This window comes from Podarcis cretensis (assembly GCF_951804945.1).
Source record: "Podarcis cretensis genome assembly, chromosome: 3".
In the NCBI taxonomy this organism is placed as follows: Eukaryota; Metazoa; Chordata; class Lepidosauria; order Squamata; family Lacertidae; genus Podarcis; species Podarcis cretensis.
In genome coordinates this window covers 73,400,376-73,426,375 of record NC_137172.1, presented here as the reverse complement: position 1 = coordinate 73,426,375, position 26,000 = coordinate 73,400,376, and the positions used below count along the sequence as shown (strand labels likewise).

At 39.5% G+C, this 26,000-nt stretch overlaps 1 protein-coding gene across 1 annotated transcript in view; it reads right to left on the bottom strand.

The window, feature by feature from the left end:
* CDK19 (cyclin dependent kinase 19) overlaps positions 1–26,000 on the bottom strand; it is an 82,830-nt gene that overhangs the window by 52,740 nt on the left and 4,090 nt on the right. Inside the window, 3 exon segments of the mRNA XM_079971692.1 lie at positions 5,182–5,257; positions 12,044–12,096; positions 12,098–12,104. Of these exon segments, the coding sequence (XP_079827818.1) occupies positions 5,182–5,257; positions 12,044–12,096; positions 12,098–12,104 (136 nt within the window).

The following is a 26,000-nucleotide window of genomic DNA, read 5'->3' as shown; positions in this document are numbered from 1 at the left end:
TACAGTCATGGGGGAAAATAAAGGACATCCTCCTTGAATTCTGTGGTTTTTCATATGAGGACATAATAACAATCCTCTGTTCCTTAGCAGGTCTTAAAATCTGGGGGATCTGGGGGATCATTCAACTAATCTCCTCCCCTTTAGGTCCAAGGTCTAGGTGGAGAAAAGGAGGGGGGATTTCATGACTTATTTTATTAACAAAGGCCAACTTCCATACAACTGCCATCATTTAGTATCACTTGCACCCTTAGCATATTAACTTTCCAATAATCCCTGATAATTGTGGGATGGAGGTATGGTACAAAGTCGAATATAGTTACTATATTTAACAAAGATAAATAATAAACAAACATTCATGTTTATTTATTAAAAGATTATGTAGCGCCCAATCTTGTGGTTACTTTAATATGCAGTACAGCTTATTTTACACTACAAAACCAATACAGGTTTGATGAAACAGTTAACTTATTAAAACTCCTTTGCTGGGTTGCCCTTGTACTTACTCCACCCCAGTTAAGCCTCACCAACACTAAAACAGAGTGCCTTTGTTGAAACCTCTGTTTCAACTCCTACTGATTGTTTGGAGCATAGATCTGTTTTTACTGTGCTATCCTGGAATCTTCCTCTGGCTTTCCTACCAGACACTACTGCCTAAAATTCCAAGCTGCCTCTCATTTCTTCACCTTTGATGGATATACCATACATATTTTCCCCTCATCTCCTTAGCCTGAGGCAAGTAATTCAGCTACCCCAACAAGTCTTCGGCCACCAAGCCACTCTGTTTTCCTTTTGGGTCTTCCATTTTCTTCTTGACCCTCTTCCTCTGCTGTCTTCTTGCTGTCCACCACAAACACCATCAACAAACACTAACTCCCTCTCTGATCAACACAAACTGATACAACCAACGCCAACTCTCCCCGACTAGCACCCAGCCGTATATTCACTTAATCTGGCTCCTCTAGTGCAGCCTTAGCAAACCACACTGTCTAACTCAGAAATCTGAAGCCACCTACCATAATATACATATCTTCTAACCTACTCTTGCACACAGGCAGATGGGAAGGGCCTCTACATTTTTATTGCTTAAATTTCTAAAGTTGCAAGAAGTACAAGACAATTTATTGTAAAAGCATCACTAAATGCCAGATCCTTCAAACAGGCTAGATGCTGCCTGCTCGTAGCTTGCAGAACTATTGGGATGCCAGTTTCGCCTTCAAAACCAGAATTAAGAGGACAAATCACTTAACCAACTAAGAATGGCTATTCACTGCCTAGGATAAATGGTGTGCAGACATCTGAAACCGAGCAAGGGAACTAAAATGCCCTTAGGATATTTTACACAATAACTATAGCTTATTGAATCCTTGATTTTTAAAAATACTTTCTTGTGCATTGTTGGCAAGTGCTGCTTTTCTTTTTTACTACAATTGCTCAAGTCATGCAACACCCTTGTTCCATAACAAGCATTTTGAAAAGCAGTTGTTCTATAAATAATTTCATTTCAAGATCTGAAAATGTTCTGGCATTAATGAACAGCATTCTTCTTAAACAAAAGCATTTCAAGTGACTTTAAAAAGGATTATGCTTTGATTCAAGTAAAGGAAATGAGACAATTAGCATTGTGCTTCATTCCATGGGGTTCACAGAAAGAGCATAAATAAGTTTGGCACTTTTACTGATAGGAGGCACAGTAAAATATCACAATCACTAGCCTGCATATTTTTCAATAGGGATGGGCTAAGCCTCTAATTCCATCCTATTTCAGTCTTGCTGGCTCTTGATCATAGCTGTGTTCCATCCCATTGCGTCCCCTGGTGCCCACTGCATCCAATTCATCTGCACTTGTCCTGCTGTATGCATTCCGTGCACACTTAACTTAAAATCAGCAAGCAAGCTCAGGAGAATCAGATCAGGTTACTGCACTGCAAAGTGGACCAAACAAATTTCCTCCTATGCCTAATTTTTAGTGCAAAGGTAGAAGCAGTCAAACCCACACACAAATATCATCAAGTTAACAATTGCTTATTCTGAAATAGGGCATATACCACACCCAATCATAGTGACCAATGCGGGAAAGTAAAAACAGTAGCAGAAAAGTTTAATAAATCAGGCAAGCTAGATGATTGCAAGAAAGAAGTGGTGCTCTAGCTGAATAAATGATAAGTAGCCTGCAAGTGTGCACAATATAATTTCAACATATTTTATGTCTGCTGATTACATGGGTGTAAATGCTTCTGCAGACATTAGACAAGGAAATCAATGAAGATTTGTAGCAATATTAAAATCTCTTCTAAACCTCACACTTGAGTGTTGTTTTTTTTAAAAAACCAATATGTACATGTAGAATTTTATGAAAAGCAAAGCAAAAGAATAGAAAATAAGAATTATATTCAGACTTTAAGAATGTGTCTTCATTATATTTTCATCTGAGCTTAAACTATGCAATGTGATAGAAGTAAGTAAAAGTTGCAGATGTCTCTCTATTAAGCCACCTAACAACGTACTGAACACATTAAGAGTCAAGTAACTAAATATGATTAGAAGTCCAAAAGGTAAAGCATACAATATTCATTTTTCTCCCTACAAAATGCTAATTGTGTAAACTGTGACTGAATTAAGTTTGCACAGATTATTTCCATATCTGATTTGTTTGTTAAGTGTTTTTAGCTTGCTCTTCAGCTGAAAAAAGGCTTCCAGAACAGGTTTACAAATATCAATAAACAGCAGCTTCATTCCCAGCATTGCTCGGAAATACTAAGAAACAAAAAAATTAGTGCAGTTTTGAAATCAGTGGTAAAAATCAGTGTGGTTTTGAAAGGTTCAATCGACAATTTTGATTCAAAATGACATTCAATTGTACTCAGATACAGATGAAAACCTGTACCTTGATCTCAGAACCTATCATACAAAAATTGGTTAGCTTCAGAGGTATTCAAATGCATAGTGAACAAACTTTCAAAAGGAAAGGAGGTTGGGAAGGAAGGAGGGGAAAGCAAACTTAGGCAATGGATTTTAGTAATAGAATTATTTTAACAGCCAGCTGTATTGGATAGAGTTCAAGGGCAGCAGGGACAAAAGTTGGTGTTTTTCCAGTAGAGGCAATGGAGAAGCCCTATAGTCCCATCTCCCTCTGCTAGAGGCAGGTGGAATGGCTGTTTCATAATTCACATGGATCTTAGGATCAGCCAGGGGGAAATCTTAAATTCATGCCAATTGGTTTCAGTGGGAATGCTTCTTGCCAGCTTTGCATAACTGCACAAGAACTCCAAACATACAGAAGCCACTCTAATTATTTGATGCATAACTTTAGCAAACCACTCAAGAGCATGTGTTGAAAGCCAGCTGCAGTAAAACATCACCCTTAAAGCACTACCACTGCTAATCATTCATACATTTTAAGGGGGGAGTGAATTATTCACTGGAGGTTATGAGTAGAAATTATATTTTCACTTCATTCGATACACCCCAGGGCAACTCCTAGGTGCCCATCAAGACTCTGTTTTCCTTGGCCATTTAGGTCAAATTGTAGGGAGTGAAACTCTCCTAGTATAAATAAATAATAATAATAATAATAATAATAATAATAATAATTTATTATTTGTACCCCGCCCATCTGGCTGGGTCTCCCCAGCCACTCTGGGCGGCTTCCATAAAAACCAAAAATAAATTGACATATGAGAGAGTTCTTTCAGTTAGGTCCTAGTATTCAGTTTGGGATATGCTCTCAAATAATCCATTTTGTGGCTCAAGAAAGAGGATTAGTTTAAGAAACAAAGGAAGCGTTGGCTTCCTTCACAATATTCCTTGCCTTCCTCCATTTTTATTGTTTTGAACTTAAATCAGTTCAAGATCCAAGTGAGCACCACTACACCCTTCCCTTCCTAGTCCCATTCAAAGAAGCTTTGTAACATAATAGGCTTCAGGCACCTGCAGAATTGGGAAAGCCCTAGCCCCCCCTGCAACCAACCCAAATACTCCAATCTGGTGCTAAGAATGATATCCATATTCAGTCCCTGCCTCTTCATCTCAGGAGAACTAATATTATGGCTTGATTAACCAATGCTTTTTTTGCTCTTAACAGCCTGCATATTAAATCAATGTTTTGCTTTGTAATCAAACTATGCATTCCATTTCTGAGCACTGGCCTGTTGTCTGAATACTGTCTCTCAATGGCACTCCATGATTCTGAGAAAAAGACATGTATACACAGTCATAAACATGCATGGCTCAGCTTTATGAGCTTGCCTTTAATAGGTTCCTGGTCTCCTGTTATTTGTTGAATAACGTGTCCATGCTTGGTTATCCATTCCCCTCATAGAAAAAGTGATTGAGCTATAAATGCAGAATGACAGAAATATCCTAGAAGTGGGAGGAACTAAAGGAAGAGAATCTGTGTCTCGCACCTGGTGGCATATTCAGCTAGTGTACCATTTCATATTTTGTCAGTGGCATACAGGTCAGAAATAGTCACTACTGCTGAGGATTGCATTCAAGGATTTAACTTTTCATTACTGAAAAATGAATGCATACACCCCTAAGGTAATAAGCACCAAATTTCTTTTTAAAACACCTTTATTTTTTAAAAGTTATTTCACTACCTCCAGCTACCAAAACAGGGAGGTGTTCAATTTATACACTCAGTCCAAAAACCATGTAATCTCTCTTAATTACACATCAAAGCATTTAAATAAGATCCCTTCTAATGATGGCACAAGTTCAAGAAGCTCCAAGCTACAAATTGTTTTCAAACCCAACTGGAGTGGTACCAAATGTTCTGCAAAAGTTTCTTTTTAAAAAATTCTTTATTTAACTTTCATACGCACACACACACCCCACATAATATTTAAAAATCCCTAGGCAGTCATCATAAATCACAATAAGGTGATTACAGGAGAAAAAAATCTATGTACATAAAACATTCAATAAAATAACAAGAAATAATGGAGCAGGATTATGAATCTGATGAACCAGGAAAAGCCTGCCCAACTAGATGGCTGTTCAGGATGTATTTAAAGCTTGCATCTTAACTTTAACAAAATACTTTTTAAAAATATTTGAAACTTGAATAAAGTTTCAGTTAAGAAATTTATCAGATAATTAAACCTGAACTTTTACAAAAGTTTTTTTTAAAAAAAACCCCACCACTAATTATAAACTTATTTAAGCAATGTATTCACTTACTGCTATTTCTCTACATGCCGACATGGATATCCCTGTACCTTCAATCTGCTTCAATGCATACTCCTTTTCATCTTTTCTGGAAAAAGAAAACAGTAAATGGTACAGGGCTTATTTATATTTAAAATAGTTAAAGAACACATATACTAATTAATCTCTAGTCTATATTTGTCAGGGATGACAAAGTTCTTCTATTAACCAGAAAACAATAAATCTGGCATGTGATATTCTAGTGAAAATACCTTCTCTTGAAATGGCAGTTTTCCAAATACCACCCAAAAACAGAACAAAAACAAAACATGAAGTTTTGGTATTTTAACAAAAGCACACAGGGCTGCACCAAGCATAGCCTGAAAACCTGGATCTAAGATCCCAAGATCTAAGCAGCCCAGCTACACTAGCCAACAACAGCAAGATAGAATCTCCTAGAGAAACAGAAATATAGCTGCACCCAGGAAATACAACTAAGACAGACAAAACAAGCTAGCTCAACCCAAAAACCTTAGACAAGTTACAGGGTTAGCACCAACAAGGTGCAGGGATCATGGCACTGATGGAAGTGAAGTTGAACCTTTCCCTGCCCATCTGTGATAAATGAACATTGCTTCCCAGTGCAGTAATTAGTCTTCAGAACAGATCTCCCATTGGTACCAACAGGATCATTTTTTACACCACACTGCAGGTTGAGAATGTTTGTGCATGTGTTTTTCACTGGAACTAGTGCTGGGGAGAGAAGGGCTAAACCTCTTGATGGGTTGCATGCCTGAATAATATGAGAGGGTTGGAGGAGAGAGACTGTACAGTAGGATTAAATTTTAAAGCTCTTCGGACATGCTAGCCACACATGTAATTCACAGTTTGATTCTCTGTCAAGTGATAAGGGAGGAAGCTGGTCTTACCATATTCTTGACATCTACTGGGAAGTGAACAATCTACATACTGCAAGTTTAAGACAGCTTCTCCCATTCCTAATGGGTTTGAAGGTGATGCTTATGTGGGCGATATCTGCCTCCTCAGTTGGGTGCGTACCAAGTCAGCGATGCAAAGGCATCAGGGAAGAGGGAGATTCCAAACTGCCCACCCCCAAATTATGCTACTGCAAAAACTGAGAATCTGAGAATATAATACTCTTTCTTTGAAAATAGGTGAAATGCTTTTCGGAAGTAGCATTGAAAACAAATATTGTTAGCACTCCATTTAAAGAAGGATCAGGTATCAGGAGATGGGGAAAGACCTCTGCATAAGAACCACAAGAACCTAGAGAGCAACTGGAAAACAGAGAAAACAATACTGGGTTGAACAAATAGCCTTGCCTACTATATAAAAGCAGTTTCCAGGGACTGTCTTTGGACTATTAAACAAGCAACAATCTTGTCTGGAAAATGTTTCAGAAGTTGAATACAGAGCATGTTAAGATATATGACTCAACAAATTGTTCTTGCAACGTAAAGCTAAGACCTTTGCATGGGGAAGCTTCAGACTCCAAACTGCTCTTCACTTTCCTCAGATTCTTCCCTCTTCTGCATCAAGTGACATAAAGCCCAATGAATGATTGTCAAACATATACAACCAATGAAAAAACTAACATGTGTAAGAGAGTTAAGAATCTTCTTCCAATTCATGCCATATTCCATTTTCAGGTGTCCATGAAGGTCAAAATGAAAGTTTGAAATCAGAACTATCTTTCAGATACTGATCAGAAAAGGAATTTGAGCTATGCTAGTTTTTTCAGCGATATATTATTTATACCCAGCTCTCAGAAAATAAGTATGGTTTTAGGATACCAAGGATGCAATCCTATACACACTTACCTGAAACCAGTCCCAATGAACTCTATGGGTTAAACTCAAGTAAAACATGCTCAGGATTGTAGTCCTGGTTTTCTACGTAGTTAACTTGGATCAGGTTTCCTGGTGCTCTCCATACATTATTCGACAATTCCCAACTAGTTGTTGGGAGTTACAACAGTATCTGAGTTGTGTGTCTGAGCTTACGTACATGTTTGCATATGTTTCAAGCTACCTGGTGGTCTCCAGGGTTACCAAAGCATTCCACTTGGATAGTCTGTGGTAACAGTTATGTTATGACAGTTAAACTGTTGTCTTGCCAGCTGGAAGCTTATGTTTTTCCTTCAGTTGCTTATGCACGTTTTCTGCCAACATCAGGTATGGAAAGCTTGAGTGTTCCTGTACATGATCCAGGTTGTTCAATGAGGATCATCCTCAAATATGCATAGGACAGCAGCATTTGTAAAATGTTATGTTTCTATTAAGTTTACGCTAAATACTCAAATTCACTGCTACGCATTAATCATGTTTCATTAAAGTTTATTTTCTCATCTTTAAAAATGCACATTTAATTTGTTTATGCATTGTTTTGCTCTGGTATACTTACTTTTATGCTTAGTTAATAAAAATCTTCCTCTGCTTACTAGATCAGTTTTCAACTTTTATTTCCCCCTTACTTTTCTGACTGACAAAGCCAAAGATGTTCTTAAATTTTTTAAAAAAATTATTTATCAATACCTATTTAAACATTGAACAGCTAAAAGAAGAATATACATACTTGGAAGCAAGCAGGAAACTACCAAACCAGTAGACACTGACCAAACTTTGCTCACTTTTTAACTGAGGAGAAACTGAGCATAGCATCACTGGACCCAATACTTCCACAATGTCAAACACCAACTTATTTTTATACACAATTATTTTCATTTTAGCTATTATACCCCATGTTTTACACAATAACACCTGTGGTTTGTATAGGAGGATTCATTCTATTTGCAGCATAGTGAACACCTCTGCTAACAGGAGAGGGGAGCCAACATGCATCCATTTCCCAACCTCTGTTGGCTACCCTCACTACCTCCCATGCTGTTCTAGAGGGCTCCTATATAGAAAATAGAGTAACACCGGTCAGGGTGGGGTTGCAGAGGAGACTCAGAATCAGCTAAACTTTCCTCCCATTTCCATTATCAAAGATGACTGCTGGATCAGAAATCCTTAAATTTAAGGACCACCTACCTACTGAGCCCTAGATACGCTTCAGGGAGCATAACCAGAGCAGGTGTTGCTCTGACTACCTGGCAGATGGGCAGATGCAATCTGATCTTCTGCCTTCCTCAAGCTATCAGGGCCTGCTCATTAAAGTGTAAAATAGGTACTGCCTAAAGCCAGCAAATTATTTTTAATTGGGGGAGGGGGGTATAAGGGGCCACAAAATCCTTTTGACATTACAGTTTCCCAGGTAGAAGCCCATTGGAACAGCCAAATTTAAAAACTTTGAAAAATTAAATGACAAGTGGGGGGGGCAGACTTGCTCATGAGATAACCACCTGTAAGGTAGCTCTGTGGCAAACAGGAATTCAACATGTTTGAGCCTTTTCTGTTACAGAAATTAAATTATAAGAAAAGTTTCACCTGTTGACAATCTGACTGTTAAACATTCTATTACTTGTGTGTAACTCCCCCAACTTATATTTGGACTCTCCACCCCACCTGCAACAGAGGATATATTTGGTGGGACTGGATTTCACGGCCAGATATAGAAACGAGCACTTTACTCATACTATAACCCCAGCGTAATTTGTAGTCCCTGCAAAAGGGTGGTATCCTGGGAAATGGAAATGCTGTTTAGGGATCCAGGCCGGTTTCTGTTAACTCATTCCCACCCAAGGAGTGTTCCCAAGATATTCAGCTCTGGCAAAGGACAAAGGGTTGTTGTGGTTCAGTGTCATTCATGCTATTATTGTGTAAGTAACTGTCAGAGTTTGCAGCTGGTACAATCAAGTGTCTTGCTGCTGCTGTGTTCCTTGCCTCGTCCTTGAAGTTTCTATACTGCCACCACAACCCAAATTCACTATTAAAAAAAAAAATGCACAAGCTTTAAGAATATGGAGAGTGCAATTGATTACTATTATTTGAATTCAGGAATCTATTCCTCAGTTCAGGACAGCTAGCGACACTACAGCTGGTTTTGCCTTTCTTTGGCTTGCCTGCTTAAGCCACACTGCAAGTCAGCTACTTGCATGCACCTTGATGTGAGACATCATGCTCAGTTGTGCTGTCTGCTTGCGGCACACTGTAGACAAGATCATGTGAATTCTTTAGGCAGGGGTGGGAAAGAACATTAATGTGTAAAGGATACTTGTCATGATGCAGAGAGCTGGCTCCCTAGAAGAACCTCTCCTCATATCCAGCCCTTAGATTTTTATGAACCATATGTCACATTCATAATAAGGTTCTACAACCGCTTGCTATGCATCATCATCCTAAAATAGTTTCCTACTGGGAGTGTCACCTTCCTGAAACCAAAGTCTTCCCCCTAGACACAACTCATGTTAGAAATTGCTATAGTACTCAACAGAAATTCTGAAGAAAATTGAAGAGAATTGAAATCACAAAATGATAAGAGATACCAGTATTAATAATGTGATCCAACAAGTTAATAAGCTACCTTTCACACCCTTTATATTTGGATAGAAATAAATGTCAGCAACAAGACAGGACAGATGATGCATACCTAAGCAATTACTATCACACCAAAAGATTTGTTCTACACATAAATCCCAGAGAAATAAGATTAAGCCTATGCAATTTTTAATATTTAGCCTGGAGAAGAACAGTAAAAATTGAAGCATAAGCCTACTTACTGAGAAAGCTATGAAATGAAAAGCAGACATGCTTAGTTCATTGCATATACTCTTGATGAATTCCATGGGCAACTCTCCCATGTGCTGACCTACATATAATGTGCATTATTTTTTCCTCTACTAAATTTTGTTTACACAAGAAATTAATCAAGCCTGATTCAAGCACTGCCAAGCCCATTAGCAGCCATTATTTAGTTTTGTTTAGTCAACTTGAGCCATGCCAGGTTCTAGTGGCAGTGACTGAACCACTAGCAGGCCAGCAGCAACTGTTGAGATTAAAGATGCTATTCGTGTAAAAAGGTTATCAGCTCCTGGTTTTGTTTCATGCATGGTGACAATATAATAAAACTGAAGTTAAATTATAAAACATGTAGAAGAAATTATCAACAGGAGTTTGTAAAAACTCATCCATAGGAGCCATATTCCACTATAAACAAAAAGTTTAACATACACAGAAGAGGAAATTAAATTAAATGTATTACATATTGGTTTCACCTACAATCATGAGCCTAAATGGAGTATGTACAGGTAACACAACATCTTTCTATTTGGTTCAACATTCCTATTCATTTTGGTATAAAGTTGGCATTTGACCAGTCAAATATTGTAAAATAGAGGCCAAGTATTGAAAGCATTAGTTTATTGGAACAAAAAAAGACATACATTGAAGTATATCAATTACAAAAAAGTTCTGCTTTGAAGAAGCCTCCAGAATCCACACCTCCCAAAAACCTTCCAGAGCACCGAGTTACATCATATGGTGGCCCCTTTTCCATAAAAAGTGCAATGAATAAAGCTTCTGGAACCTAGAACAAAGAGTCTCTTAGAATGTGCAGAGTTCTTTTCTGAGGGGAAATCTTTTCAAGGTGCCACTAAGCATGTGCAGGCTGCCTTTCCTTTGAGAAGGGAATGCTTCTCACCTGTCTATACCCTCATCATCAACCTACCTACTTAAAATGGCAGAGGCCACGTGGATGCTGTACTGCTTGAAAAGTGGCCTGTAACACTTTTCAAGAAAGTTGGCAAGCTAGCCAACATAGCACCCAAAAGATGCTAGCTGCTAGTTACAATGGCTATGCTCTTCCTCCACCGTCAGAGGCACTATGCCTCTGAATACCAGTTGCTGAGAACTGCAGGTGGGTAGTGCACTGTTGAGCTCATGCCCTGTTTGAGGGCTTCACACAGGCATCTGGTTGGCCACTGTGAAAATAGGATGCTGAAGCAGATGGGCCATTGGCCTAATTCAGCAGACTCTTAGTATGTCTTAAGATCAATACACAAACATACACACTGAATCTCACTAAATGCATTCTATGGAATGGTGGCATCCACCTCCACGGCCCTCCCATAAAGCAGCAGAACGATAGGGAGCAGAACATGTGCTTGTATCTACAACACACGTAAGTACTTCGCTGCAAATGCTGACATGAACCCTTCAAACCTGTGAAGACTCGTGTGTGTGTGTGTGTGTGTTTGCTTGCTGTAAGCTTCTTCCTGAGCATTATGCTCATGTCGAGAGATATCCGACATTAAGTGAAAGGACAGAAGGGGAAGTTAGGCCATGTGGCCTAAATTGGGAATGGAGAATGGGTAAGTCTTCTGAGGAGAGTTGAAAGGAATAACCAGTCCTATCTGAGAGGCTAGAGTGTGCATGTGAGAGTGACCTCCCTCACTCCCACCGAAGAGGGAGACAAAGGCTCTACAGTGCTACCTCTAGTTACAGACGCTTCAGGTTACAGACTCTGCTAACCCAGAAATAGTACCTCGGGTTAAGAACTTTGCTTCAGGATGAGAACAGAAATTGCGCAGCAGCGACGGCGTGGCAGCAGCGGGAGGCCCATTTGCTAAATTGGTACCTCAGGTTAAGAACAGTTTCAGGTTAAGAACGGACCTCCAGAACGAATTAAGTTCTTAACCCAAGGTACCACTGTATAGCCCTTCCATTGCTATCAGGTGAGCCTATGATGGGAAACAGTGGTAAGCTGAGACTTACACAAGGGCATTCTTGATTTCATGGAACATTTGATGATGGAACTTTTGACCAAGTTCAAACAACAGGCAGTCTATTGACATAACTGTTCTATTAACGAAGATCCCAAGCCGACAGGACTATATCTGCCTTTTCCCTAGAAGGACTGTACAACACTAACTACCCCAGCGCACATTCGCACACAAGCACACACTATGACGCTAGAAGGCAACACTCCTCTTTACCTTCTGCTGAATATTCTGCTACTTCCAAGGCTTGAAGTCCATATACGAAGCCCGATGGAATCTATGGACACAGCAGAAGTAAAAGGCAGAGATTTATGTAGATATACAAGATTTACGTCTCAACAGTGCCAAATACCTAGATATCCACTGAGCAGTTCTTTAATAAATAGGCACACCATTTGGAAACATGATAGTTATCAGTCCAAGACTTTCAAGGAAGTTCAGGAGTCACTAAAACAACAAACAGGTAAAGATTATTCTTTGATACTAAACAGAAATATTTGAGAGTTGAAAGTGTTTGTGAGTGGCTTAACTTCCCAGAACATACCCACAAATAGACACATTTTATTGGCCAAACTTTTGCTTCTGGTTAAACACATTTTGCAAGTCTCTGAAACAAATGTTTTTTTTAAAAAAAACCTAAAAAAACTTCTTACCAGTGGGATGAGAGTAAACACTATGAGCAATCACTTGCACTTTCAAACCATCTTAAACTCACTGAAAAAAACATCATCTGTATCCACTTCAGTATTGCTGAAATACATGCAGTACACAAAAGCAGTTATGGCTACCTTGAAAATACAACTTACTCAAAAGTTTTTTTTCAAAGTAAGCACTGATAAAATCTTCATATACCTTTTATGGAATATAAATGAATATCTTCACTTATCCTACTTTTATCACACATGAGCTAATAAGCTCTTTATTTGAGGGGTGGCGATTCAAAATCCTCTCCATTTATAGCAAGCTAGCTGTCTGGCCTGGTCGTTGTCCTCTTCAGATCACCACACAAACGCTTCTTGTTCTCTTATAAAACTTTTTATTGCGTATTAACAAAACAATCTTATAAACGGTTCTTAAATATTATTCCTCAGCGTCGCTTATTTCAGATACCTTCTGAGCTCTGCTTTTCCATGACCAGCCACTCTCAAAATGGCGAAGGCGCCCTTCCCTTTGTTTTCCCGCTCTTTTTTCTAACCTCCTGGCTAGAGCTGGCTTGTATCTCCCCTCCTCCGAATCTGAGCTAGAACTTAACCCTTGCCTTTCCTGGGAACAGCCGGTCCCTCCCTGTTGTTCCTCCTGTTCTCTTCTATTAGATTCACTGCTCCCCTCCCCCCCTTGGGGAATGCTTTCTCCCTCTGAAAAACTGGAAACTTCTAACTCTTCCCTGACACTAGCTATGTCCCACACAGTACAGGACCACCAGCCAGTTTGACATGGAAGAAAATTCCATTCCTCCTGCCTCAAGGGGAGGGTGAGAAAAGAGGACAAAATATTGTGGGAAAACACTTAAGAACAAATGTATATTCAAAAGTTATCAACAAAAACATAGAAACAGTACTATAAGAAACTAATAAACAGTGGAAATATTTGCATGGATGCAGCAATCACCACAATATTATTCATGATAAGGAGAAGCCTTTCAGACATCAGCACAGTAGTTCAGAAACTGACCTGAATCAGAAGTTTATACTAAGTATTTTAAAAGATCAGAATTCCAGGTACAGGTGGCAAAAAATAAATTGCCACTTAAACATTTTCCAAAACAGCACCATTTGCACTATATACTGCAGAACAACTGTAAAAAGGAATGGCTATTTGCAAGCGAGGCTGTCACCTAGGAGTCTGAAGTGTTTCTTCAGTTCTCGGATAAATGCAATCACACCTGTTTCCCAGCCTTTCTGAAGAAAAGTATTACACTTTAAAACTCCTGAAACACCACATTAAAAGTAAAATTAATGCAGTTTTTGAAGACAGGTTACCATCAAAATTAAGAATAATTTCTGAAATATTTATTCAAGCAGTAAATAGAGAAATCTGCTCAAATCAATTAGAAGCAAACAAAGGGATCAGTGGAAGGTCTGTATGTATTTTCATTGCTCCTACTGTGCTATAAAACTTCATAACAGAACTTACCCCCCCCTTTAGGGGGCTATGCCAATATACATAGGTAAACAGCTACCATCTCCAATGCTCACTCAGCAAAGGGGAGGAAAATACAAACAGAAAATCCCAAAATGGTGTAAAAAAAACAACAACAGACAAGCATATAGAATACCTGAAAACTCTGCCGGTACCAAGTAGCCAAGATTTGTACTGCCAATGAAGCCCATAAACCGCCCACACATAGAGGAAGGCAATGAACTAGTGGTACAGCAATAAAACTCCTAACACATTTGCAAAGCCAAGCAGGATCTGGTATGGTTTCAAATTGGATGGGAGACCACGTTTTGAGATTCCTGCATTACAGAGGGTTGGACTAGATGATCATCAAGGTCCCTTTCAACTCTAGAATTCTATTCTAACCCCTATCAACAGGGACATACTCCCAGGTGAGTCATCTGTCATCAGGCGATTCGCAGGTGGGTGGCCTTATTCACCTATCAAAGTGGTATGAGTAAGCAGAGAGAGGGGAGAAGCCAATTCCCTTTTGCCCATGAAGCTCCTCCCATCTTCCTGAGAGAGTGCAATCCTGAAGCCAATTCAAGTAATGTGTGGGAAAGGAATTCTTATTTACCACTCCACAACAACAAAAACAAGCAGGGCAAAATCATAGTCTTTCTTAAACAGCATCATGGATAATAGGGTTCCTGTGTCTCAGATAGCTGTTCAACAGACAGCAGAGTAACAGGTGCAGTATCCCTCATGGAACTAGCTCTAAGATAGGAACATATTCATCTGCTGCATAACTCTCTGCCATGAAGCTTGCACGGGTACAGTAGTCTGCCTGGAACAAGCAGATTAACAACTACAAAGAGAAACAACCAGGAGCGTGCTGGGCACTGCTGCTCATCGTGGGATGGGTCTCCCATGTTCTCAGCATGGAAAGGGGTGTTGAACAGGATCCTATACCCAGTGCTTTTTTTCTTTAAAAAATGTTCAGCGGTACTCTCATTTTCCTACTCAAATTGAAATACTGCCCCTCAATGAGGCCAAACTTAAGATTCACAAAATGTTTAGGGGTATGCGTACCTCTGCATCCCCCCAGAAAAAAGCACTGCCTATACCTGTTGCAAAGCAGTCTCTGTTAGGGCAGACAGAGCAAATCACAGTCAACAGACAGAAAACATAGTTTGTGGACCTGGATGCACATTGCATGTTAAGTATTTCAGAGTGCGTGAAAAAGGGAGGGCAAGTGGTGCTACCTTAGTGCTCAATCAAAACTGATGCCTCTGCACCACCTGGATGGGGAGAGGGGAGGGGGGAGACTGTGGTGACCATATGCATGTTTCTACTTAGTAGGGCTATACTGAAGCACTATGTATGTAGCTGCTGGTCGTTCTGCGATCTTCCAAGAAAGGGGGTGGGGAACCTGAGGCCCTCCAGATGTTTCTGGACTAGAACTCTCATTGTCTCAGGCTATTAGCCATGCTGGCTGGGAATGATGGGAGTTATAGTCCGACAACATCTGGAGGGCCCCAATTCCCCATCCCTGCTTAGTGCAGAGAAGTGTTAAAAATGTCCTGAAGTCCCTAGCAATGTTCTGGAGACAAGCTATTTTGTACAAAGTATCCCGTTCCCCAACACTAAAGTTCACCTTGTGAACTAAACATGCATGGCAAGAGAAATATTGCCCCACACCACTGGGGCTCTAACTATGAAATAAACAGGTATAGGTGACAGCCTGGGCTACCCATGACTCTAGGTTATTTCAGCCTTTCTACCAGTGTATCTTAGCTGTCAGAATGGGCTGCAAACATAATGTTCTGACAGTATATCTATGTATATCTATTCTATGTATATCTATGTATATCTATATGTATATGTATATCTATGTATATCTATTCTATGTATATCTATTCTGCCTATGTAAGGGTGATTCAGCCAAATCCTATAGTCTCTCAACTGATAGATATTGAGTATAGGATTGTGCCTTAAAAGTCTTTCCAAAAGAAATATAACACCTTCTCCCCGCCACACAATACTACAGTTCCATTACACTTATACCATGTAATTGAAAGGACTATGCATTTTAATTTTTTTCCTACCCTTAAAGGGAAACCAAACATGGAAGACATGCATTGTAGCTCTGAACAGCCATACGCAGTAAGAAAATAAAAGATGAGGCACTGCTGTGAGGTGGTATGCAACTGAGTATCATGCAGTAATTAAACTCAATCTGAGACAGCAGCAGGACTGATGCTCATTAAATGTTGCATGACCATTTTTTTCTTTAATTTACAGTACTTGCCAGAGAAGTAGCAATAACACCATTAAACCATGGCCTAATAATCTATACACACTAGTATCCTGAACTACATCCTGCTTTTCTTCCCAAGGCCATCCTACATCCTGCATAAAAGCATGATATAAAAACACTGCTTGAAAACAACTAGATAAAGGAAATATGTCTCCCAGCACTAAGTAAACAAATATTATAAATTCTTACACCTGATTACAAATCTTTGTTGTGGAACTTCTTGATAGTGCTAAGCACATTATCTGAAATACAAACATCACTTTATCTGTTCCAGTTTTCAGTTTTGGTTTCAAACACTGTAAGTTAGGTTTCATATGTTTTCCCCTTTCAGTGACAGTTTATATTCAATTTATGTTAATTTTCTTCCATTTATTAAAAATGCTTTCACATTTGATATCAACAGCACCTTGCAGTCTGTAATATATCACTTGTGAATGTTGTTAATGCAGTAAGGAAGAAAGTCACTATACACATTTGATCTTATGTAAAACTGATTAATACAAGAAAAAAACTGGTGGCTATGGAAACAAGCTCTTTGTGAAGAACACAACCAGCAGGAAGTTATACATGAATGAGACTCATACCATAATTCATGTGTATTTTGCCATTTCATTTGGGGGCAAGGGGTGGGGAATAAGCTCTGTGACTGAATAAAGAACATACAAGAAAGCATTGAGCTTCTTGGAGGTGGTTAGACTAGATCAGTGTTTCCCAACCTTGGGTCTCCAGCTGTTTTTGGACTACAACTCCCATCATCCCTTGCTAGCAAGACCAATGGTCAGGGATGATGGGAATTGTAGTCCAACAGCAGCTGGAGACCCAAGGTTGGGAAACACTGGACTAGATGACCCTCACAGTCCTATCTAACTCTACAATTCTATGAGGGGGACATACACACCAATAATATTCAAAGACATTTTTCCACTCAAAGCGTTCTGAGCACTATAGTTTGTTAAGGGTGCTGGGAACTATAACTTTGTGAGGGATAAACTACAGTTTCCAGGGTTCTTTGTGGGGCGATGTGCTTCGAATGTGCTTTAAAGGTATAGTGTGTAAAAAAAGGAAACCCAAGGCTAGCTCAATCACAAGGAGTGCTTACAGCAGCAATTTCCAGCAGAGTAGCTATGTAAGTGTTGTAGCAAAGATCCTTGCAGCGCCTTAAAAAACTATTCTATTCTTTATTCTATTCAGGATAGTAACTGGGCTGGGTGAAGGAGAAATAGATTGCTCTGTTCCTCCTTCACCAGGTCATTTGGTTGTGTGCTGTAATAGCAAACAAGAACAACAACAACAATTTATTATTTATACCCCGCCCATCTGGCCACATGGATAAAGTTTTCCTTTCTCCTTCCTTCCTGGTCCCCATTTTTCACCAGTGCAGAGTTGCTCTACTGCCACTACTGCTGTGGTTTGTTTCTTCCATCTGTGCACATGCCTCTGCCGTTTTTAAATCATCAGACAGCAACACAGCAAAGAGATGGTCATGGTAAACCAAGCCACACCACAAGCAGTGAGCGTGGCATTCTTTCTCGTACTTGTTCCCTCTGTTGGGATCTCCTCAGCACCCAGTAAGACAGCATTGTCCCATCCCTAGCCAATCACTCTCTTCAGTGCTGCAGAGGAAGAAAACTGGCCAGCTGAAAAGCCTCTAGCCGTTATTACTCCTGGCTCTTTGATACCTTTTGCTGAGTACAAAGCGTGTCTCTGGTGCTTAGGGATCATGATGAAAATCCTTTTGGCTCCAGCTGCCACCACTTCTGTCTCCTAATACCATACCAAGACAAAAAAAGGTTACTCTCCAGCTGTGTATTTCCAGAGTGGATGGCCCAAGAGGCTCAGGAACCCCCGCTCCATGCTTAGTTGGACCCACAAAGGACCTTGCTATTGAGAAGAAAGTGAGTGGCAGCTGCTTTGCATCTGACACTGGGCAGCTGGAATTAGCTGTACATCCTTAACGCTGTTCCACCATCACTAGCCCCTCACCTCAACTCTCTTTCACCACTAGTCCCCATCCATTCCCAGGGAGGTAAGTGCCTGGGGCCTCAAGCCTGCCTCCATCTCTGCTGGTCAGTATGCATCAGAAGCACAGAAGGCCACTGAGTGAGAGAACCTCTTCTTCCAGTGTACAGAATTTCTAGCCTGCAATTTGTTTTCACTAGGCAACTTTTAATTCCCAGAATAGACTGCCAAAGGAGAGCTGAGTTTTCAGGGCATACTCAACCTGCCCTTCTTACGAGTCAAAGCAAAGGAAGAAATTTGTCAGGCTTTACCGTCAAGGTGTCAAGGGAATACATTTTCAAAACGATCCACTTTGTGGGTCATGTGTACCAAGTGGGTCATGTGTACCAAAAATATTTTCCCTCTAATATTTTAAAGCAATATATTTTCATTAACATAATGTACCACAACTTTTTACCCCGTTACAATACAGTTGGAACTTTTTTTGGAACTGAAGTTATTGAACAAGCTTGCAAACTCATCATAAAACATCCAGCTTGGAGCAGATTCAGACTTGAAACAAACAAGTCTTTTTTAGGTCAGCTGTTCATGTATTTTATCCAAGGTGAAACCTGAGATAAAATACTGCCTTTGTTTCAGTTCATGAACACCAACAAACAAGGTCAATAAAGGATACATCGTTCAGAAACACAGTTTCAGTTTTTTAAATAAAGTGTGTAATCCTATGCATAGTTACATATGAAATCTTTACTTCTGAGTAAATATGCATACTACTATACATCTCGCTAGCTAGAATGTAAGCTATATTTGACTGGTCTACCAAAGCTTCTTTCCTTAAACAATTGACTTATGTGATGCTGACAACAATTAAAACAAACCAAAACATTCTTTCCAAACCTTCTGCCATTACTGACAATAGACTGGATACCACTTGACTTGTGAATACTTCCATTCCATAAAGTTTTTCAATCTTATCATTGGTTTTTCTTCTCAACAGTTTCTTTAATTAAAAATAATGGGCCCTTTTCTATGGCAATGGTGTGGATATTTTTTTCTAAAATGTACTAGAAGTGCAAAATACTGAAAGCCCTTTAAGTTTCATCCTCAAAAAAATTACTTAATTTCTCAGAAGGGTCAAGTCATTCATCAGTTCGATACATATAGATATAAAGCACCTTTACATGAAAAAATACAATCACAAGTAAAAAATGTGGGTTTTTTTGGCATAAACACACTATTCAGTTTAGCTGCAATCCTATGCACATTTACATTTAAGTTCACTGAATTCACAAGGATCTACCAATTAAACTCGAAATTATTCAAACAACTAGGCATGCTTAGATCATGCTGCATATATCAACATTATACTGTTAATGTTTTTTGGCAAGCAAAAAGGGGAAATACGTTATGCAGCAAACTGATTAAATGTTTGTCAAGTTATAACACTTGGAAGGGACTCACTAAGCATGCTCTCCACAGAGGCTAGAAAGTCATTAAATGATGTCCCTTCTCACAGGTTGAATCTGATAAGTATTCATAATGGGAAGAAAATGCTTTGAAACAAGCAAGGTGAGCAGGACTGTCTGAAGCCTTTCATACTGGATAGCAAAGGGAGCCTATCTGAAGTTTTGTCAGGTTTTACTTAGGGCCTGTTCACAGTTACAAATCCAGTCAATCTTCACATGAGGAACCTCAGTGTGAATGAGGCTATACATGGAGACTGCAGAATAACTTCCTGAATCTACCAAATAAATAATTGTAGGTTTCTCACAACGTAAACAGTCAGATTTTTTTTTACCAAGATTGGTCCACATGATCCTGTACACACCAGAGATTGTACAGGGAGAAATGAACAGCTGGTAGTCATGTGAGCCAGTTCATAGTGACTTACTCTCATGACTGGCAGAGCAAGAAAGTCATGTCTGTACTTCCAGGAATCCAGTAGTCAAAGATACGGCACTAGGAGTTACAGATTCTCTGTGATAGAAAAGTAAGCTCAAGAGCAGAAGACATAGTGCATAATGGACACAAAGTTTGAAGAGAGACTGCAGACAGGTAGGAATGGCTTTGGGGAGAGGTACTATGGTTACTGTAAGGATGAGTAGCAAGCATTAATACACTTCCCCAGGGAGGCTCACCTGGCACCTTCAATAAATATATTTAGGCGTCAGGTGAAAACATTCCTCTTCCCCCAAGTCTTTGGCTGATTAAATAATCTATGGCCTTTTAAACTGGAAGGGGTTATTGTTATTTCATCATTATGTTATGTACTGTATTTTGTGTTTTTGTACTGTAAACCACCCTGTGATTTTCAGATGAAGGGCAATATATAAATTTTATTCATCATCATCAAAATATTCCTGACATGAAGTAGCAGCTCTTAAACTGGAGCTAATAGATTTAAATTTTCATAGATGACGGACTTGTCTTACTAGTCTGGATGTTTCTATCAGAATGACAATTACCGAGATTCGTGTTTAAATAGCTTGCAGATGCAGCCCACCTCAACAGCCTCTCAAAGCTCTTGATTTACTATGAGTACTGACTTAGGAAGGTCAAGTTTAGTTGGCTGTCTCAGCAGCCTAGAAAGACAAGATCACTTCAAACACAGAATTCAAACATGCAAGGTTAGCACTATAATAAAAAGGTTATTTAATCAATACAACCAACAGTCTTTTAGAATCACTAAGCACCACCGACAGCCCACTGGTCTGACCAGGCACTTCAGGCATTCATCAACTCCCAAAAGTGTGTATTTATTTAGGTTTTTAAAATAAGCACTACTGGATTTTCTTTATTCTTACCCCTCTCTAAAGCTAGATTCATGTAGGATGTGAGTCACATGAAAAGCTTTTATCTGGATAAGCTTTACATGTGCTTCACCACATTTAAATTCACATACAAAAAAAAATAGCGTGCTCATCCATTCATGTGCAACATTAGCATGCCAATAGCACACCCTGATTGTTGGCATGCTAATATTACATGTGAATGGGGCAACATATCCTGCAAGTTCTTTAAGATATAGCAAGCATGGGAAACTGACATGAGTAAGAGCTTTCACTGTGGTCAATTTCATGTATAAATCAGGTCTAAGATGAGCTGACCAAATCAAAGAGATATGCCACTGGCTATGCCATCACTCACTACAGGGGGGAAAGCTACTACCATAGCAATTATTTCTTTGTGTACCTATCCAAGCAAAGCAACTGTTTTAGAAGCAATATTTCATAGCTGACAAAAGTGTGATATAACAATATTTGTTGCATGATACTTATTGAATCTATAAAATATTAAGTGGGCAAACAACAATCATGAAAACGTACTAAGTACTGAATGCATTCTCCCAATTTGTTTAAGATTCATCTGCAGAAAGATTAAGAAGGATGCTGAAACAACCTATAAGAATGGGTAGAATAGATTTTAGCTATAGCAGTGCCTTGGTACCATGGTGATTGGCAAACTATAAATATGCATCACTGCTGGGTTTCTATGGAGTTTTAGCTGGCAACACGGCTAGAGGCCTCCTTCTACCAATAACATTCCCACACTAAAACTTTGCCACAGCTTTTCTATTCAAAAACAAGTATTTTTTTTTAAGGAGCCATTCTTGCAACTTAGCATTGGTTGATGTCTTTTTTTCTAAATTATTTAACTGATACACCTCAAAACTTCATATACGTAATAGGTGTGATTTGCTTAGACACAATGAGGTACACAGAGATATTCAGCGTCACATAATTAAAATCAAAGCCATTTAACCTAGCGTGATTTAAGCTAAGTTTATTTTAACACAAGCTTTGTAGGTATGATGCAGCCTTCTATGTAGACATTTTTATAATCCTAAATAAGCACTTACCAAGGAAAAAGTTCCACTGAACTGAGTGGATCTAACTTCTGAGAAGACGTTATAGGATTGAACTCTTAACGGTTTTTTTTTTACACCTTTTTTAATGTATTAAAATCCCAAGAAAAAAAGATGTCTTAATATTAAGTGTTCTAACACTCCAATAAATTTATCAAACTTACTTCTAAGGAAATTACCCCTCCAATAATTTTAATTTAATTTATAAAAGACTCCATTCATTTGAAGGCCACTATACGCAGGTGGCGATGTGATCTAAATCACTGAGCCTCGGGCTTGCCAATCGGAAGGTCGGCAGTTCAAATCCCCGCGACGGGGTGAGCTCCCGTTGCTCGGTCCCAGCTCCTGCCAACCTAGCAGTTCGAAAGCACGTCAAAGTGCAAGTAGATAAATAGGTACCGCTCCGGCAGGAAGGTGAACGTAAACGGCATTTCCGTGCGCTCCTCTGGTTTCACCAGAAGTGGCTTAGTCATGCTGGCCACATGACCTGGAAAAGCTGTCTGCAGACAAACGTCGGCTCCCTCAGCCAGTAAAGCGAGATGAGCGCCGCAACCCCAGAGTCGTTCGCGACTGGACTTAACTGTCAGGGGTCCTTTACCTTTTTATACTATACACACTTGCTTGGGAGTGAGTTTCTTCAACTCAATGGAACTTACTCCCCAGTAGACATGCATACAGGATTGTACTGTAAAAGTAGCATTCCACAACCATTTGTTCCTTCCCCCATTCTTAAGAGAAAAATAAACACATATGTAGTGTTTCTTCCCTCTCTGAATATCCTCCTTAATATTTAGAATGTTTAAAGCTGTTTCAGAAATGTTGGTATCCCAGTAACTGACTCATGAAAATAAGTTTTTAAACTATATAAATTAGTAATGATATATTAACATGGCAATCTGATAGCATCTACTCTGAAGTAAGCCTCATTGTTTTCATTTCCACTTTCTCCCAGGTAAGAATGAATAACCAACCAAAATAACTGAAAGACCTGCCAGATGTTCGCAGGATTGCTCCCCCCTGTTTCTACTTATTTTTAGACAAAGTATGGCGGTAATGGGATCTTTATCTGAACAGAACCCTAGGTACAACCCAAGAACACATGAATACCAACACCTAAAAACATTTCATATGGAAGAATGCATTTACTAAGGCATATCGCATTGTGGTCTCTGAGAAGCCTCAAACAGCAAGAGCATAGCATGTTACCCAGATTGCCCCCCCTTTTTTACAGAAGACAGAACTCCTGCAACTTAGATGTAGAAGAGGAATTTCAATTACCTTTTCTATACAACTATTAAAGGCACAGGAGTTATGATTGTAGCCAAGGGGGGCAGGGGGCAGCTGCTCTCCCAAATCAATCAGTTAAAATACATAACTTACTGAGGTTCTGGCCCCCTAACATAAAGCCTGCTCCTCCAACATAAATCCTGGCTATGCCCATGACAGGAACCCTATCTTCTTTTTCATCTGGCCACCCTAGTTTTATGTAGTGACTGGGTAACTCCCCTTTGCTTGATTCCAAATCCATTCTTCTTTTCCTGAAACCTTGTGCACATTCCTCCCCCCCAAGAACATTCAGGAATAAAGGAACAAGGAGAAATGAGCTTCTCTTATCTTCAGGTTCCCCTGTATCCCCTCCCCCTCCCAAAACATCGCAAGAAAAGCAGAGTGAGGAACCAGCAGCAAAGAGGGATCCTAAGAGAGTGGGAAAGTCTGCTTGTAGGCCTTGTCTTTAATTAGAAATGAATTCTAAAGCTTCTCAATTGCAAGGACTTTGCTTGGAAAAGCAGGAGGACTGGAGGCAGAGCTGAGTAGCAAGAACAAAGACAAATCCCATTACTAGCTATACCCAAATTCAGAGGGATCTCAACACTCTATAATGGGGCAAGGCTTTCTGACCTAAATTCACCCTATCACTAGCTTTTAGTGGTCACTTCTACATTCTGGAAGTGCCTTCCCAAAAGCTGAACACACTAACGATGCAAAGTCATTTGATGTAGCATAGAAGACTGGAATGGGCAGCAACATGTTTATTTTGACAGTACTTTTATAACTTGTTTCTCTACTTGTCTTGAGTTTTCGGGGGTGGGGTTAAAAGTCTAAGTACTGTAAGTAAAAATAAAATTTGAAATTGTGGTACACAAGTTAAATGTAACAAAGGCAAGTACGTATGTAGCCAGCTCCATTGCTCCTATTCCACCAATACTGAATCAAAGGACATACAACCATTACACCCACGAGAGCCCAAACCACCAGCTTATAACTGTATTTATATCATAAATGTACCGGTAAACTACAATACAGGCAACAAAACTGTTTTAAGGTGCAATAAATTTTGCAAGCATTTTTATACATGGAAAGTTTTAAATAAATGCAAAAAGGTTTAATCAGATCTTTTGCATTCATTATTCTTTCCCAAACTGTATCCTTTATGGCAGCAATAACCAATTTAATTATAAGACACAACATAAGAGACTCTATGAATTTCAGACTATTACAGCTCAACATTTCAAATTTGTTAAAACATATCTCAATATGGATGTTTTGTGCAATAGTGCCTTGAAAATAATCTACAACATCTGACTTGCAAACAATACTGTTACACTGTAACAATTTATCCTGGCCAATAGGCAACCAGATGCTCCATGAAAAAACACCCATTACAGAAGTGAGATGATAAACTTCCAGAAAAACTGCAGCGGCAAAGTTAATAAGCCTTCTGCACTGGTTTGGCATATTGACTAAGAGCCAGCAATGACCTTCAAGGAATTTTCCCTAGGACTTCCCTGAAATCGACATGAATCCAAACATGACAAAATCAGAACCAGAGCAGGCCTCTTATCACTCTTGCAAGTAGTGGATTAAATCTTCCTCCCACCTCTCCACCCTCACCCACTGGCTCCCCTTTTTCCCTCTCCCTTCTCGTATCTCCTTCCCTGCCATCATGGTGCTTTTTCCACACCTACAAAAGGCAGTGCAGCTTTCTCTTTCCCTTTTAAAACTGGAACAGGTATCCTGAATGCGGCCACCACACATTTCCTCCAAAAAGACGGCAGCAGCTCTCACAAGCCTGTATATAAGAGCAGCTAGTGCAGTAAGGTGGTACTGCAGAGAGATGTTTCCAACATGGGCATAGCTGCTGCTTACCAAGAGGTGTTGTAGGGGCAGAGTAACAGTGAGGTCAAGGCTCTGTGAGCACATCAGAGGAAGTGCTGGATTGGTTCCACCAGTATGCCTGCACAACCCTGACCTCCCACTACTAACCCAGCAAGTGAAAGAGAAACCAGTATCAGGAGGGTATATTTGTGGTATTGCCTCACCAAGCTGGCCTCTCCAAGCTGAAAGAGGGAGGTGCATTAATAAAGCTAGAACAATGTATCTCCTGCATTGAAAGAGGAATTGTGCATCAAGAAAAGCCAAGTGTTAAAGTCTGTTGATACTATGCAAATTGAGCCAAAACGAAATATCATGCAGGTCTGCCACATTTATTCTATTCTCCTAGACATTGAGAGGCAGAAAGATCTATTTTAAAAAATTGCACCTCCCACCGCTGGACAACTGAGAAGCCAGACAGGTGGCTAAATAAGGTTTCATCAGGCCTTGCAACATACTTTTAAATATCTTTGCAGGAGTAAGGACAGGGAACTCACTTTATTTCAAATTCAGATACATTTCCAGGAGGCAGAATTCTGTCATCGTGCAGAATCATGACATACTGGACTTATGTCAATGTCATGTGTAACACTCAACTCTGTAACCATGGCTAACAGCACTTCTGCAGCTGTGATAGGACAAATATGTACTGTAGTTTGGTGCTGCTATTCATTTGGTTGACCAAACACAATCCAGGAAAACAAGTGTGTTGAGCTACTAATTCCTTCCATATAAATGGCCATAATGGGAAATGTTTAAGAAAAATATTATCTTAAACA